The 17,984-nt window shown below is 40.9% G+C and overlaps 1 protein-coding gene across 2 annotated transcripts in view; it reads left to right on the top strand.

Annotated features, from left to right (window-relative positions):
- The window catches only part of WASF2 (WASP family member 2), a 76,529-nt gene that overhangs the window by 37,172 nt on the left and 21,373 nt on the right, over positions 1-17,984 (top strand). For both annotated transcript variants that reach the window (XM_057701864.1, XM_057701875.1), the window contains exon 2: positions 11,285-11,457. In XM_057701864.1, the coding sequence (XP_057557847.1) occupies positions 11,328-11,457 (130 nt within the window). In that variant the 5' untranslated portion in view covers positions 11,285-11,327. The remainder of the gene's footprint in view (positions 1-11,284; positions 11,458-17,984) is intronic.

Raw genomic sequence — 17,984 nt, 5'->3', positions numbered from 1 at the left:
CAAAGCTTAAAAACAAGTCTCAGACATAGCAAATTGAACCAAAAGTCACTTACCTGCCTATAAGAACAAAGCCCAGCACTCTGGAAACCAAGACAACAGTGCTAGGTACTTAACATTGTAAAATCACAATGTCCAGCATCCAATCAAAAGTTAATAAGAAGGAACTTCCCTCGTGGCACAGTGATTAAGAATCTGCCTGTCAATGCAGGGTACACGGGTTCGACCCCTGGGCCGGGAAGATCCCACATGCTGCAGAGCTACTAAGCCCATGTGCCACAAGTACTGAAGCCCGTGTGCCTAGAGCCTGTGCTCCGCAACAAGAGAAGCCACTGCAATGAGAAGCCCACACACCACAACAAAGAGTAGCCCCACTTGCCACAGCTGGAGAAAGCCCTCATGCAGCAACAAAGACCCAACGCAACTGATAAATAAATAAATAAATAAATAAATAAATTTAAAAAAAGTTACCAGGAAAATGTAGCCCATAATTAGGAGAAAAATCAGTTAGTAGAAACACTCAGAAATGGCAGAGGTGATAGAATTACCAGACAAGGATATTAAAACAGCTGTTATTACTATGTTCAAGCATATAAAGGAAAATAGGAACATTACTAGTTAGGAGGTAAACATTTTAGCTTTGCAAATAAACAGTGAAATTTGGTTCTAGTCTTTTTTTTTTATTATCTTCCTTCTTTCCATGCTGTTGATGATTTGGTAAAATTTGAATATTCTCTTATAAATCTCAGTTATAGAATCATGTCATTTCAGGGTTGGAAATAACTTTTTTTTAAAGAACTTTTATTGAGATACAGTTGACATACAATAAACTGCATATATTTAAAGTGTACAACTTGATATTTTTTTTTCTTATTAGTAATGTATATATGGCAGTCCCAGTCTCCCAATTCATTCCTCCCCAACCCTCCCCGCTTTCCCCACTTGGTGTCCATATGTTTGTTCTCTACATCTGTGTCTCTATTTCTGCCTTGCAAACTGGTTGATTTGTACCATTTTTCTATATTTCACATATATGTGTTAATATACGATATTTGTTTTTCTCTTTTAAAGATCATCTTGTTCACCCTCTCATATTATAGAAAATGAAATATTTTATATCTCATTCATTCTGAGCTGTACATTTCTACCACATTTTAATGTCTCTTGAGTCATGATGCATCTTAGATTTGATGAAATACTGTAAAAGCCCATTAGAATTGTGACTTTTCCATAAATTCTTAGTGGTAGAATTCAAGACTTCTGTTTATATTACCCCCACCTAGAAAACTGCCCTTCTTTATTCTTTTTTATTTATTCATTTACTTATTTATTGCTTGCATTGGGTCTTCATTGCTGTGTGGGCTTTCTCTAGTTGCGGAGAGTGGGGGCTACTCTTCTTTGCAGTGTGCGGCCTTCTCATTGTGGTGGCTTCTCTTGTTGTGGAGCATGGGCTCTGGGCATGTGGACTTCAGTAGTTGTGGCACATGGGCTCAATAGTTGTGGCTTGTGGGCTCTAGAGCGCAGGCTCAGCAGTTGTGGCACATGGGCTTAGTTGCTCTGCGGCATGTGGGATCTTCCCAGATCAGGGCTTGAACCCATGTCCCTTGCATTGTCAGGTGGATTCTTAACCACTGAGCCACCAGGGAAGCCCCCTTCTTTATTCTTTATATCCAGATCCTGCCCAGTTCAGATCTTTATTCCAAGAAGTCTGTTCCATTCAAAGTGATCTTTTCATCCTTTCTGTTGTCATCATTGACTACTTCATTCGTTTGATAACTGAACTTCTGTTTGCTGTATTACTACTTAACTATGTTTTATCTGTCTCCTCAATTAAAGTGTAAGCTCTTAGAGTCAGAGGAGGGATTTTTATATTTCTTTGTGTTTTTTTAGTGTCTACTTGATAAATATTCATTGATTGATAAGGGTGTTATAATTAGTAATTAGCCATTAATACAACCTGAAGCTTATTAATAGTGTTGTTTAATGGTTAAGAGAACCACATATTTAACTATGTGCCAGAACTAAATGCTAGATAGATGTAGAATTAGTACTTCTATTACTACAACTGCTGCTGCTGATACTACTACTACTACAGTCACTACTACTATTATTGTAATTATTCTGTGCCAAGTACCATGTTAAGCATTTTATACATGTGGTATTTTCATTTTTCTTCACAACAACCTTAAAAACTAAGGATCATTATACTAATTTTAACAGATTAGGAAACAGACTGAGAGATTGACTGCTTGCCAAGGTCCCAAAGCTGAAATTTGGCAGTAGTGAGTTGAAATCCACACCTCTTTCTCTGTAATGTCCGTGCTCTTGCTGCTCTACATCCCTGCTTATTAGGTTTTGAGGGCTTTGGTAACCTAGTAAACTGAGGGTAGAAAGAAAAGAAATTGGCACTTACTTTTCCCTCTGTTGAAGGACTTTTCCTTATAAATCCCATGTTTTGAATGGTGAACAGACCTTGTGAGAGGAAGTAGATGTACAGCTACCGTTTGCTGCTCATAGTCAGTTGCTGGCAGGTTGGCCGTTAGTGACAGATGAGTGTGTGACCCTTTTTCAGCAATGAATTCTTGTTACAGCTGGCAGAATAGAATAGTTGATATAGAATTTCATGGCAGTTTGCTCCATAATTCCACTCCCTGGTGTTCAGATGTAGTTGTGATTGCTAGGTCTCTCTCCTCACTTAAGTTGGTATATTAACAGTCACATCCAGGGCTACTGCTTCTGTCTGCTCCATGACCACACGGTGTGTTTGTGTATTGCCCAGAGCTGTCAGCAAAACATTTTGCTGAATTTCCTTTTTTGTTGTTGCTCTGTAACCTTTCTTTCCTTGGCCTTTCTCATTTGTGTAAAACCGGTTTATTTTTTGGCCTTTTCATCCTAGAGAGGGAGTAGTTACTGCAGAGAGAAGCTTGAAATATGAAGAGAAGCATCATAGAGATTCAAATGCGTGGTTAGAGAGCTAGCAGGATGAAATGAGACTTACTCAGTGCCTGATGTGCAATTCGGCCCTGATTATCTCCTTCCTCCCTCATTTTCAAACTTGCCTCTGTATCTAATCCACCAATGGGTGCTCCCGTGCCCTCTCTGTGGGGCGCTTAGCCTAGTGCAGTAGACTGCTACTTGCAGGAACCAAGAAAGAAAGTTACAGCCTAGCCCCATTTTCTCCATCCCTGGGTAAGGTAGTAAACTGGAATTAGACACTCTTCCATAAAAACCAACTGTGTGTTCCCATAATTCCTTCCAGCTACTCAAGTCCAGGTACTTGGAGAGGAATGCATTTTGTATCTATCCTCACCTCAAATTTTTGGCCACCACCTACTGATCACTCTTTTCTGTCATTGGCTATAAATAAAGGAAGCTCTTAAAAATAAAAGAAGACTTTATTAGGGCTCCTGTGAATTATTGACACATTTCTAATCTTGTGAGCTGATTTGTTGAGGTTTGATACTTTTTGTTTTGTTTTGGGAGTTAGTTTTTTTTTTTTAATATTTATTTATTTATTTGGCTGCTCAGGTCTTAGTTGCTGCACGTGGGATCTTTAGTTGCAGCACGTGGGATCTTTAGTTGCAGCACATGGGATCTAGTTCCCTGACCAGGGGTTGAACCAGATCAAGGCAGTGAAAGTGCCGAATCGTAACCACTAGACCACCACAGAATTCCCTGTTTCTGTTACATTTGTTCATATATATATATATATATATATATATATTTTTTTTTTTTTTTAGATTCCACATATAAGTGAACTCATATAGTATTTGTCTTTGTCTGACTTATTGCACTTAGTATAATACCCTTTAGGCCCATCCATGTTGTTGCAAATGGCAAGATTTCATTCTTTTTTTTTTTTTGAGAAATAATTTTTATTGGAATGTAGTTGATTTACAATGTGGTGTTAGTTTCTGCTGTACAGCAAAGTGAATCAGTTATACATGTATCCACTCTTTTTTAAATTCTTTTCCCATATAGGTCATTACAAAGTACTGAGTAGAGTTCCCTGTGCTGTACAGTAGGTTCTTATTAGTTATCCATTTTATATATAGTAGTGTGTATATGTCAGTCCCAAAGGATTTCATTCTTTTTTATGGCTGAATAATATTCCAGTGTGTATATCTGTGTGTGAGTATGTGTACACACCACATCTTCTTTATCTGTTCATTTATTGATGGGCACTTGGGTTGTTTCCATATCTTGGCTATTGTAAATAATGCTGCAGTGAACACAGAGGTGCAGGTATCTTTTCAAATTAGTGGATTTTTTTCCCCTTTGGATAAATACCCAGGAATGGAAATGCTGGGTCAAAACTAAGCCCTTTTAGATGGATAGTTTGGAGTATTTCAAACCATTCCATTTTGATGAGTTAGGTATTGCTAGAAATTGGCATTAGATTGGGAAAGTAAAAGGAACTTTGTGTCTGTTACTGAAAGTTATCAGTGATAACACTGTAGACCCTGTGTAATTTAAGTGGATTCATAACAGGAACTTGAGCAAAGGTGGAGATACAGGAGATATTTTACATGAGTAAATCTTTTCTTTGGAGCTCAGAATACTTTGCAAACAAAATCTCAGTTTCATTTAGCACCTTTCAAGCGTTTTTTTAAGTGCAGCTCACAGCTGAACTAGAAAGATGAATTGAAAGTTTTTCCCCAATTGCTAGTCATCATTAGACTGAGAACTAGAATCCAGGTTTCCAACTCACGGTTTGAGTGTATTTTCTTTTGGACAACAAGACAGATCCTATTAAAAAGAGAGCCTAATTTTGGCCATTTAAAAGGCAGTTTTCTATGGAATAGTTGATATTAGAAGAAACCAATTTTGAAAAAGTTTCCCCCCAATTTTAGCTTTAAGAGCAAAGCTATGGTTAGAGCCTGAAGAGTAATAAAAGTAAGAACAAAAGGTGGTGTTGCCCCCAAAAGATAATAGAAAGTTATGGAATTACCAGATGTGAATGGTCCTTGATGTACGGTGTGTTCAAGGAGTAAGATACTGTAGGTTAGGAGTCCTGTTTCCCCAGGCTACTTTCCCAAAACCAACTTAGGACAAGAAGGAGCTTTACACTTACTGAACGTAGGTCCATTGCTGGTGCCATTCCTTTATGAAATTGGACATTTCTCCTGGTTTTAGATCACAAGTAAGCTTTTTATTTTTCTTGGTTCTCCCAGTCAGATATTTTCTTTGTCCACCCTAGGAGTTCCATTTGTCCTGCTAGCTCTTTTGAACATTACTCTAGTGACATAAACTGATTTGTCAGTTATTTCTTGTGTTTGGAGTCTGGTTATATTTGTAGGTTCAGCCCCACCCTTTATTTCAACAGGAAGTGGGTAGGTGCTTAAGTCTATAATAAGGCATTCCTGCTTGTGATTGTTGCATGATAGTGAGGACTGCTATATGCAACAGTAAATTCATACCTCTTTAAACATTTTAATAGGTAGATTACAGTAAACCTGTGTGTTGTGTGTTATTTTCAAGTCAAATGATTATTTGACTTTTCAGTTGAGACTCTTGAACCACTGTGGAATGCATATTCTTTAACATAAAGAAATTTATCTCTTGAAAGAGGAAACTGGTCCACAAAGCAAAGCTCTTCTCATATGCCCCCATCCAAATCGCTGTTAACTATAGAACAGTGGGAAATGCTGAAGTGAAAACAGAAGTCCTAATTGCCACACATACAATATCCCCACATGTTCTCATCCCCTGCTGCTGCTGATCAGCATTTTGGGGGTATGTTTCAAAGAGGAACTGCCTTGAGAAGCATTTCTGTTGTTATGGTTATTGCTGTAGCTCAGATATACTTGCTTTGGGATGTGACCATAGAAATCTGCAGGTGTTATCAGTGACCGTGGCTCTAAATGAAGCATTGTTTATTTATTTATAATAAACAGCTAGTAATACATACCACTGCCAGAATGAGCAGTCATCTGTTTTCTGTCCTGGTAATAATAGGAATTCAGAGTGTAGGGTACATACAGATGAGTGCAGCCTTCCTTTATTACCTTCTTCCACCCTCCCAATCCCTACCCCTCGCCCACTTCACCCCACTCCTGCTGCAAGCGGTTGGGAACAGAGTTGAGAGTTCAGAGTGTAGGGCACTCGTCAAAAGGCTCCTTTTGCCTTTATACTGACCAAATGTGATATATAAATATTCCATGATAACTTCAAATATACAGGCTGGTAGAATCTTACTGTTGTGAAGAGACCTCAAAGAACACCTCATCCAGTTTCCAATTCAAAGCATGAATCCCATCATGGTACTGGCAGTCTAGACTGGTCAGTATACTCCACGCCAGGGCTAGGAGGGGATGCTTGAAGTCTTTTATTTATTCTCAGACTCATTCTCAAGTCCCTTAGGCTGAAAATAGTCAGGGGTAAAGATGGGGGTTGCTGCTGAGTCTGGCTGGATGTCTGGAGCTGGTCTAAAGCCAATTTTTCCTTTGGACTTTTTTGAGTAGCCAACTCCCAGATTGGCTTGGGAGGCTCCCAAAGTGTAAATAACTTAAGCCCAGGGCTCTGTCTGGAATGTTCTTTTTAACATTCTGGATCCTACCCGTCCTGATAACTAGATGAATCTAGATCTGGAGAAGGGTTTGATTCATGGCCATGATCCACCCATCTCTACGATTCCTAGACCTCCTTCTGGCCTGTGTTCAGACTGCAAGTGGCTGTTGGCCAAGTGAAGAGGTTATGGCAGCTTAGGTAGAAGCAAACCCAGAAATTTTAGAACTTATTAAAGACCACCTAGCTTAAGTCCCTTTATTTTGCAGATGAGGAAACTGAAGCCCAGAGTGAGAATTATATCATCTTTGATTTAGAAGGCATTGTAGAAGTCATCCAGTCTGACCTCTCAACATCATCTTCTTACGGTCTAGGATCTCTCCCCCAACATGCCTAATAGCTGGTATCCAGAGGATGATACCGGGGAACTTATAACCTCTGAAGAGAACCCATCCTAATATAGGACAGCTCTAATTAAAAGGAACTAACTTAATTGAAATCTACTTCCCTGTAACTTTTATCTTCTCAGTGGTTCTAATTTAATTCGTATGTAACATCCCCCAAGGTAAGACCTTCTGTTCTCAAACCCCCAAATTAGCAAATATCACTATAGCATATAATTTCCCTAATCAAAGTAAAGTATAACTGAAAAAGAACTTTACTGATTCTATAAAAGAACATTCCACTTTCATGTGTCCCAAACTTCTTTTTCCAGCCAAGAATGACTACTTTCTTGGTTTTCTTCACTTTCTCTTCATTACTGGCACTAGTATGTAGCTCTTTTCATAATACCTTTTTTTTTTTTTTTAATTTTTTTAAGAAGATCAGGATCTCAGTTCCCCCACCAAGGATTGAACCAGGTCACAGCAGTGACAGTGCCGAATCCTAACCGCTAGGCCACCAGGGATCTCCCTCATAATACTTGTAATAAAGAAATATACATTTTATCACTTTGTGAGTATAACTGTACAGAAGTATCAGGAGAAAGCTGCAGATAAGGCTGAAGGGTTGGACTCACTCCTGCAACCTGTCTGTGGTTTCTCAGTTCACATTTGCTAGCTGTGTTGGGCCTCTGCATTTCTGTTGTCTCCTTCTCAGCCTGGGAAGAGTGTCCCAACTGGTCTTCTCACCGCCAGTCTTATCCTGCCCAAATACAGCTTCCTACTTCAGTTAGAATGATTTGTCTAAAAATGCAGATTTGACCATGTCACTTCCTTAATTTAGTGGTTCATCAACACCCAGGGCTCCACAAATTTTCCACTAAATGACTACTGATGATAGAGGAGCTTTTCTCAACTGCATTCCCATGAGAAAATTAAACCCTAATGCCCTTAGGCATCCATTGTATATAACGTATTAACTTTTTTCTAGTGCACCTGGAATAGTGCTAGTTATTTATGCTCTTGAAGAGCATTGAGAACATAGTCACTCTAATCCTTTTCTTTGTTCTGTGATTCAGATGAGGAACCCAGTATAAAAGAGTAGAGGAGACAGAGAATATGTTCTTCCAGAGGTCCAGAAGCATGGCTGGGAGCAATCTCCAGGAAAAAAACCCACAAATTTCACTGAAGTCTAGGGTTTCATCTTTAAATTTATGTGAATATTGCATTCTACTACATAATGTGTCCATTGTTAAAAGTGTTTTAAAATATTTATCAATGAATAAAATTGATTTTACAGGAGGATTTGCCTGAGGTCCATGGAACTAAAAATAACTACCTTTTTTCTTAGCCCTGTAGAGGATATTTTATACGTTTCATTATTTAATGTCTCTAGGAAAATTGCCCAAGATCACACAGCTAGTAAGGTGTCAAGACTCAGGGCACTAACCCAAGTATGTCTCAACTCCACAACTTGAAGCTGAGTTGAGTCAAGACTCTTGGAAGTCTTTGCCCCATTTCTAAGTTTATCTTCACTGGAATGTAGGATTTTTTTTTTCTTGGTCAAGTTAGTATTGTGGTTCACATCATGCATAATTCCATACTTCTTTGGCAGAATACAACTAACCTTGATTATCCAAAAGAAAAATGAGCAGTGATGCAGGTAATTCCATATAATAGGGAATCTTGTCTTTCTCTAGTGCCTCTGAAACATAAAATGACTTTTTTTTAGCAGCAGATTCACTTTTTAAAATTAATTAATTAATTAATTAATTTTTGACAGCGTTGGGTCATTGTTGCTATGTGCAGGCTTTCTCTAGTTGCGGCGAGCAGGGGCCTCTCTTCGCTGCAGTGTGCCAGCTTCTGATTATGGTGGCTTCTCTTACTGTGGAGCATGGGCTCTAGCGCATGGGCTTCTTAGTTGTGGCACTCAGGCTCAGTAGTTGTGGCTCAAGGGTTCTAGAGCACAGGCTCAGTAGTTGTGGCGCACATGCCTGGTTGCTCTGCAGCATGTGGAATCTGCCCAGCCCAGGGCTCGAACCCGTGTCCCCCTGCATTGGTAGGCAGATTCTTAACTACTGTGCCACCAGGGAAGTCCCCAGATTCACTTTTCTAATTGTTTTGTCTTGATGGATATTGACATTGTAATTTCTTGAGTACTCTAGCTGGTTGTGGGAGCTGGCTTTTTTTGCCAAAAGGTAGCTATCTTGCTATTGAAAACTTGACTCCCCCATCCCCTACCCCAGATGACATAGAGTTGACTCCATTTGTGTCTACTTACCCAGGGTACTTGGGAAAGCATAAATGCTAAAGTACCAAGGTGTTAGAGTGGCTTCCCCAGCTCCACCCCCAATCTGACATTTACCTAGCCATCTGAAATCCGTTTTCCATTAGGTGTCCAAAGAGAATGTCTGGAATGCCCTGTCAGTGGCCATTCAACACAGAATTTCAAGGGGATCTGGCTCCTATAGCTCCTCTGAGAAGCTAGAACAAGTTCTGAAATGATTGCTAATGAAGGGAGCCATAGTGGCTATTTTCACTCATCTTTGGCTGCACCCCTGAATTTCTGGTTCTTCCAGAAAGCTTGAAATTTAGGAGTCTAAGGGCATCCAGAGGATGCAGAGCCCTGTGAGGTTCTTTTTTTTTTTTTTGTAAACCTTTGCCTGCTTTTCTGTTCTAAACTCTCTTTTCAGCATGAGTTAATAAATCTTGCATGTTAGTACCCAATACCCTTTACATTATGTAAAAGAGGAGAAGAGTTAGGCTGGAAGGGAAAGTCCAGAGTTTGGATTAGAAAACCTGTTGAGTCAAAGGGGAACTTAGCTGAGGAACAGAATGAAAATTATTTCCTTAGACAGTAGACAAATATTCAGGAAACACCTCTGCACCCCAAAGATAGGCACAGCTGCCACACAGTGACTATTAAAGGGAGGTTCAAAGTTATGAGCAAACAGCTGATTCTCTTGGTTCTTGGGCTGTTGCTGTTGGTGACAGGAAATCTTGTTCCCCAAGCTGCTGGCTTCCTGTTTTATTTTTACTCTTAGCAGATCAGAATGTCCATAACAAGGAGCAGTCTGTTCCAAAGGGTTCTACTCCCTCTTTGAGCCTGAAGGGCTTTTTTTTTTTTCTTCTTTCTTTTGGTCAGATAATATGTTGATTCACTTTTAAGATCTATGATGTTTAGTTTGGTTCAAGCATTTTGTATTCACAATCAACTTTTTTGGCGATGAGCTGGTGTTTTGAGATTTGATGTAAGTAAACCTTTGTGGGTTTTTTTCTTTTTTGTTTTTTAAGAGGAGTTTGCAATCTTGGAGACTTGGGTATATTACCTTTATGCTTTACCATTTAATTTGCCATTTTCCCTAGCACAAAAACCATTAGGCTGTTTTAGATTTCTTAGTTTCACAAGATAGGGAAACAGTTCCAGCCTGATGTGCCTTGGCTGTAGTCATATTCATTTTGTTGGATAAAAAACCTCCTCCTGTCCTTGTAAAGCTAGGAATTTGGTAATTTAACTCTAAAACAATAGCTCAGCATGAACCAAAAGTGCTGGGGGATTTCCTAGGGAAAGGGGCTCAGCCGACAGGATAAGAAACAGTAACTGGAAGGTTTCCGGATCTGCTCCAGACACTTCCTGCTGTCTCAAGAGCCTTTTGGCCCAGGTGTGTTGAACTGGATGGGAGAGAGAAAAGGAGCTGTGGGTAGAAGAAAAAGGACTAGGGAATCTTATAGCACAGTGTGCTTGACATCATGTTTGATATATTGAATATATAAAATTTTCCTTGATATTCTTTCATTCTGTCAATTTATAGACTAAACTTTAGTAGTGTTAATAGATGCTGGCAGTGTTTAGTTGTGCATTAACAGTCCTCCATCATGGAAGAACTGAAGAAGTTATGTCCTGTTGTAGATCAGTAGAATCACTATTAGCAACTTAATTTCATTGTGGAGACTGTCAGATGACAGAAGCTTTTTTGATTCTTATAATAGATCATCTGGAATCTGATCTGTCCTGGTTGTGGACACCCGCAGGTTAGGATCTGTACCCTCCAGGACCTGCTCAATGGGCTGTTTTCTGACCATGTGTCCCTGCCTCTGGAGACTTATTAGTTGGAGCATAGTTGTTATTTTAAGGTTTTTAGGTTTTTATGCTGCCTGTGTACCCTCAGCCAGCAGTCACCAGTTCAGAATTTCTAAACTTATCCAGCAAGCCTCTAATGGCAAATCTTTAAAAGGGGGATGGGGATGGGAGGGCTTAGAAAAGAAGAAAAAGATAGAGGGAGAGAAGATTTTTTAAAGCTGTTTAGATCAGAGCAAGACAAAGGGAAAAAAGACTCACACAGCCCTGGTGTGCCTGGAATTTGTGGTTGAGTAATACTTTCCTGTTATTTCTTTTTTAGGTTGTTTTTCATCATTCAGAACATTGCCTGAAGCAGGTCCACCATGCCGTTAGTAACGAGGAACATCGAGCCAAGGCACCTGTGCCGTCAGACGTTGCCTAGCGTTAGAAGCGAGCTGGAATGCATGACCAACATCACCCTGGCAAATGTCATCCGACAGCTGGGCAGCCTGAGTGAGTGCCGCAGAGAGCCTGTGCTTTGCCCTCAGGGGTCGTTGGTGCTCTTTATTTTGTTTCCTTCTCCTCCGTGTTCCTATTTCTCCCCCATCTGCCTTCCCTAGGTAGTGCGAAAATTTATCCCACCCACCCCCACCTCCCCAAAGAGAGGCTCCTTTCTGGTACAGATTCTTCCCCTCAACCCTTTCTTCATCTACCACCACCCTCTAGGTTCCCCCCCCCCTCCCCCTCCACCTGCTTCAAAAGAAATCTGTGGGAAGGGTGGCAGGAAGGGCTGCAGCAGAAACTGCAGATGGAATGACAGAGCAGAATTCTCTGTGTGTAAAGTGGGAGGTTCACAGAACAGTATCTTGGGTTGGGGAATGTGCCTGTAATTGCACGAGCTATTCCATGTAGCCTGACTTTGTTGAAGCCTCAAATGTGCCAATAGTCTTTATCTACCCAACCACCGCCCCGCACCCCCCCACCCCCACCCCTGCCCGCACCAACCCCTGTTTTTCTTCCCAAAGAAGAGTAAAGCAAACATACATTCAGAGACTCTGGCTGACTTGTCTACCTTGGTACACATTTAATTGTGCTGCAAGCCCCCAGGTCCAAGTTCAGGGTACAAATTACTTCTGTAGTCTCTGGGGTATTGGGAGTTTTGCAAGCTGTGTGAACACAGTGACACGAAATTGTAGCTGGAGCCATTCTTCTCTAGGAGGAAGATGGGGGTTAGCCCATTCTGTTTTGGAGTTGAGGGAAAGCCAGCTCAACTGTAATTTTTTTTTTTAATTGATAAGAATGAATGAGACTGCCTGGGTGGGGTACATGCACAGGTTTGGATTTCATTCTGAACTAAGCTTGTTTGCTTGGAGCTGAGATACGGGAAGGGCAGATGCTTGGATAGGCTCTGCATTTGTCTAGTGCCATTCCAGCTCCCATAAGAACCTCTGTCAAAATGCCATTTTAGTGATCTTCCTTAGCAAAAGCATCTTGGTGTGAATTATTTCAGACATTCACCCCTCCTATCACATCACTGCCCTTAGTGAAAGCAGAGGAATATCAAGAAAGCCTGTATCCCCCTAGATAGTAACAGGTCCTGCCTTGAAAATAGGGGCCTGAGGAGACAGAGATCTGTGACCAGATGATGTATGGGGTCTGAGATTCCTAAGCCGTCACCTAGCTCAGAGGCCATCTCAGCTGATCCAGGGCTTAGGGAAACCTGAATGGGGGCGTCAGGAAAGAAATGAAACCCCGCCAGTGTCTGTCTCACACAAAGGAACATTGACAGCAGTGCAGCAACAGTACAGCTGACAAGGAAGCACATGAAGGTTTCAGAGAGCCTCACTGCTTCTTAAAAGCATCATTTCTGCTTCTGTCACCCTGAGAAGGCCAAATGGGTGGAAGTCAGTCACACACTGGTTCCTTCTCTATAGGACAAAGGACATCTAGCTAATGATGCTTCTTATTCTCACTCAGCAGGAGTTATGCTCTCTCTCAGGTGTTTTTCCTGGTAGTGTTGCTGGATGCCATTGCTTACCCTCCTACTTGTAATCAGACCACTCCTATCTTGAGGAAGCTGATCTGAGGGCCAGGCTTGGCTTGTGCCTATGGAAACAAGATTTCCTCACGTTGTAGAGCTAGCTGACCCTTTATTCATCCAGTAAACATGTATTAATAAATTTATTTATTTATTTATTTATTTATTTATTTATTTAATTGGCTGTGTTGGGTCTTTTTTGCTGTGCACGGGCTTTCTTTTTAGTTGCGGTGCGTGGGGGCTATTCTTCGTTGTGGTGCGCGGGCTCACTGCCGTGGCTTCTCTTGTTGCGGAGCACGGGCTCTAGGCGCGTGGGCTTCTGTAGTTGCAGCACATGGGGCTCAATAGTTGTGGCTCACGGGCTTAGTTGCTCCGAGGCATGTGGGATCTTCCTGGAGCAGGGATCGAACCCGTGTCCCCTGCATTGGCAGGCGGATTCTCAACCACTGCGCCACCTAGGAAGCCCCCAGTAAACATGTATTGAAGATATGTTATGTGCCAGATGCTGAGAGGATACGGCAATAATAAGAAATGGTCTCTGCCTTCCAGGAGCTCATAATCTACCAGAGGAAAAAGAAATAAATAATTCTTAGGGGGAGAATGGGGAGAGGGTGAGAAGGGAACTCACATTTGTTGATTGTCTGCTTTATGCCAGGTTTTGATAAGATCTTGACATAGATTATCTCGTTTAAATCCGCTTAATCCTATGAGGTTAGATGTTGGCATCCCCATTTTTCAGGTGAAGAAATGAAGGCTCAGAAAAGTAAGGTAATTTGCCTGCAGACCCAACAGTCAGAGGCAAAGTCAGACTTCCTAAGAATTTCTCAGCTCTGTCTCCTGTCTCTGTGTCTCTACCAACACTGCCCTGGTATAGACCGTCTTTAACTCTCACCTAAACTATTGTCCTAGCCTCCCTCTGGCCTCCCTTTCTCTGATCAACCCCCTTAAATCTATAAACCTAAAAATTGTATAAAATCTTACAAATCTTAAGCCTATATTCTTGCCAGAGTGGTCTGTCCAGAACTAAAATCTTACTTTTTACTTTCTGAATTGTTTGAATTTTTAAAAGTTAAGTCTGCATTAACTTTTGCAATTTAAAAAGTGTTTTTTTAAAATAAGAGTATAAATGTTAGCTACGTATTTATCTCTTCTCTTCCTCACTGTGGAATTAAGTTCCTTGGCCTGGCATTGAAGACTTTAAGACCTGCCTTTCTTTTCAGCCTCATTTTCTGCAATCCATCTTCTCCCATTTTACAACCTTTTTAAGAGATTCTTTTAAAATTAAAAAGGGAAAAAAGAGAGGGGGAGAAAATAAGGAAGAAAAAGTGAATTACCAACTACTCATAGCTTCTGAGACAGACCATACTCTCTCATACTTCCGTACAGTGCCTCTGTTGTTCCCACTGCCTGGAGAGCCCTTGCCATCCTTGTAGCTGGTCTTCAAGGCCCAGCTCAGAGATATCCTCCTCCAGGTTGGACTGAGTACCCCCTGAGATCCTATTACAGGCTTGTATTACTACCTGCCACATTATATTGAAAATTATCTGTATCTCCTATACTACATTAAAAGTTCTTTTTTTTAATTAATTAATTTATTTATTTATTTTATTGGCTGTATTGGGTCTTTTTTGCTATGTGCGGGCTTTCTTTTAGTTGCAGTGAGTGGGAGCTACTTTTCCTTGTGGTGCGCAGGCTCCTCATTGCCGTGGCTTCCCTTGTTGCGGAGCACGGGCTCTAGGTGCATGGGCTTCAGTAGTTGCAGCACATGGGCTCAGTAGTTGTGGCTCATGGGCTCTAAAGCACAGGCTCAGTAGTTGTGGTGCACGGGCTTAGTTGCTCCGTGGCATGTGGGATCTTCCTGGAGCAGGGATCGAACCCGTGTCCCCAGATTCTTAACCACTGCGCCACCTAGGAAGTCCTTAAAAGTTCTTTGAAGGCAGAAATCATGTGTTGTTTGTCCTTGAACCCCAGTGTCTATCTTGTATAGTACTTGGCATCCAGTAGGAGCTCAATAAATACTTGTTGAATGATTCATGCATGTACACTTTCCACCCGTCCACGCTTTTGCTGCACAGAGAATACAGGGAAGGAAGGAATATTTCCTCCGGGGAGTGAGGATAGAGCAGGAATAAGGAGAGTCAAGGAAAGCTTCATAGAAGAGGTTACATTTGAACTAAGCCTTGAAAGATGACTAGGATTTCATCTAGCAGAGAGGGGTGCAGGAATGGGTTCATGTGTGCTTCAGGCTCATGACCTTGACCTCATGTATTATACTGTAGCTGGAAGTGCTTGGTCTAGTAGGGAAAGTCTGATTATGGAATGGATAAAGCACAAAACTAAAAATTTCACAGCTGTGGATTGCTCACTGACAGCATATCCACGATCATTTTTCCTCAGTGCAGCGAGATTGGCGTTTCACATATTAGGTTGCCATATTTTAGGAAATATGGGCACAGCCAGCAATCCAGCACTTCTGAATCAGTATCCTGATCGCCTAGGAGAATGGAATCCCCTCTTGGGTCATTAAGAAGATTTGTTATGGGACTTCTCTGGTGGTCCAGTTGCTAAGACTCTGTGCTCCAAAGTGCAAGGGACCCGGCTTCAATTCCTGGTCAGGAAACTAGATCCCGCATGCTGCAACTACAGATTCCGCATGCCACAAGGAAGATGTGCATGTGCGGCAATGAAGGTCCCGCATGCTGCAACTAAGACTCGACACAGCCAGATAGATAGATAGGGAGGGAGGGAGGGAAGGAGATAGATTTGTTATGATATTGGGTTTTCTAACTGAGTACAGTGGGTCCATGCCATTGAGGGGCTCCAAGACTCCCACTCAAATTCAAACAAGAGCAGCTTCATATTTTTAAAAATCAATTTTACTTGTTCCATTTCCACACAAGATTTCATTTGAAAAATCTTACTGCTAAGGAAGAAAAACGTTGGAAACTGCTGGAATCTTTGCAGAATGGGGTAGATGTCTATTATGAATGTCCTGATGTGATAGTGGATCTGTCTTGGTAATCTGAATGAGTTAAATTTAACTCTGAACAAGGCACCTTGGTTTTCTCCTATATAAGTATCACACTTCGGTTTTCAGAGGTTGGAATACTTTTTAGTACCTAAAGAGCAGGGCTATCACATTACTGACTGGAATTATATTTTAAATTTACTCTAAGCATAAAACTTAGGATACTTAGATATTCATACTCTTAAAAGTCATCTGATGTGGTTGAGCAATATAAGGAAGAATCTCATTATAACAGTTTACATTTTTGGCTCATTTAATCCTATGACAAATTTGTGAGATAGATATAGTTGTCCCCGTTTCACAGATGAGGAAACTGAGGCTGAGAGAATTTGGCTTGCTGAAGAGGACACAGGTGTGGATAGAAAGAACTGAGACTTAAATTCAGACTTCCTGGTTTGAAGTCTACTGCTTCTTTCATATCTCACCTTGTAGTTCTAAGTATGCCTAGGGCCTGACGTGATATGACGTGACAATGAGGAAGCCTTCACTCCACCTCACTCCCCCTTCAAATAACATTCTCAGTGTTACCATTTTTATATGGTGGGGTTCTTTGTATGATTTTATCTTCAACTCACTGTGCCACACTGAGCTCTACTCCCACTATTACTGCTGCCTTCACTGAGGAGCAGGAAGTCCTGGGTACTCTCCCGGTGACCTAAGGGTAAGTTGATTTGGGGTTTTCTTTTCCTCCAGAACAATTGGATGGTTAACAGATATTTTTGAGCCTGATTTATTTTCCGCACTTTATGTTGTGGGTTTCTCTGCTATAGTCTTCCAATCAGTTTTTCTTACCTAGGGAAGATGATACAGTATGGTTTTTGTTTTTCATTTATTGAGATATAGTTGATTTACAATATTATATAAGTATCAGGTGTACAACATACTGGTTCGCAATTTTTAAAGGTTATATTCCATTGGCTGTATTCCCTGTGCTGTACAGTATATCCTTGTAGCTTATTTATTTTATACCTAGTAGTTTGTACCTCTTAACCTACTCTATCTTGCCCCCCTCCCTGCTTTCCTCTCCTCACTGGTAAGCCCTAGTTTGTTCTCTGCATCTGTGAGTCGATACAGTATGGTTCTTATAGGAACTTAGCCATATTATCAGGGATCAGATAGGATCCTCAGCCTGCACAGTAGAAATGCAGCTTGTTAGCCAATTTGAGTCCTCTGAGCTCAGGAGCTTCCCGTGGTTGTTTAGATCACAAAACCGTTTGGTATGCAAAGACTTGCTTCTTCCTTGATTAGAAACTCCTTATTGACTAAACTTACTAGCAATTCAAAATATGCTATTGATTGGTCTTATCCTTACCTTCCAGGTTACACTGGGAAGGTGAGTGAGCTGTAGTTCACCATGAAGGTGTAGTTTTGGCCTTTTGAACTAATTTTTTCCCCTCAAGTGTGGACTAAGCATAAATGTAGTTAAGAAGCTAAAAATCAGAGCCTACTTTAAATAGTTCTCAAAGAAATGATCTTTTGGTTGGGCACAGTCACTTACGCCTGCTTTCACCTTGCAAGGAACAAACTCAGATGGTATATTTATTCGTATGTACCACTTTTCATCCTAGCAAGAATGTGCTTTGTGGCTTGGAATGACAATATGGAGGTAGTGTCAGATTGCTGTTATGTTTCTTTGGCTGCAAATTCTCCTTGCATTCCAGAGTTGAAAGTACGGAACTCTTTTCTTCTAAAAAACAAGACATTGTGGAATGAGACCACTGGTAGGTTGTTTTACAGGGGGAGCTTGAATGTTTCAGCTTTCCATTTGTTCCCTGAGATGTAGATTTGAAGGATTATAACCTAAAGCAAAGACTTTCAAAGTTGTAGGTTATAAAACATAAAATAACCTTTTCACCCCTTAGAAGAAGTTGTCTCTTTTATGAGTTGTTAGTAAGTTCAGGGCCCCTTGAAGATACCACATCTCATCATGGTTCTTCAACGTACTTTGGGGTCTCCACTGAGGATGTAATTTCT

The sequence above is a fragment of the Hippopotamus amphibius genome, chromosome 1 (genome assembly GCF_030028045.1).
Source record: "Hippopotamus amphibius kiboko isolate mHipAmp2 chromosome 1, mHipAmp2.hap2, whole genome shotgun sequence".
NCBI classification, from domain to species: Eukaryota; Metazoa; Chordata; class Mammalia; order Artiodactyla; family Hippopotamidae; genus Hippopotamus; species Hippopotamus amphibius.
This window is presented reverse-complemented; position numbering and strand designations above follow the sequence as displayed.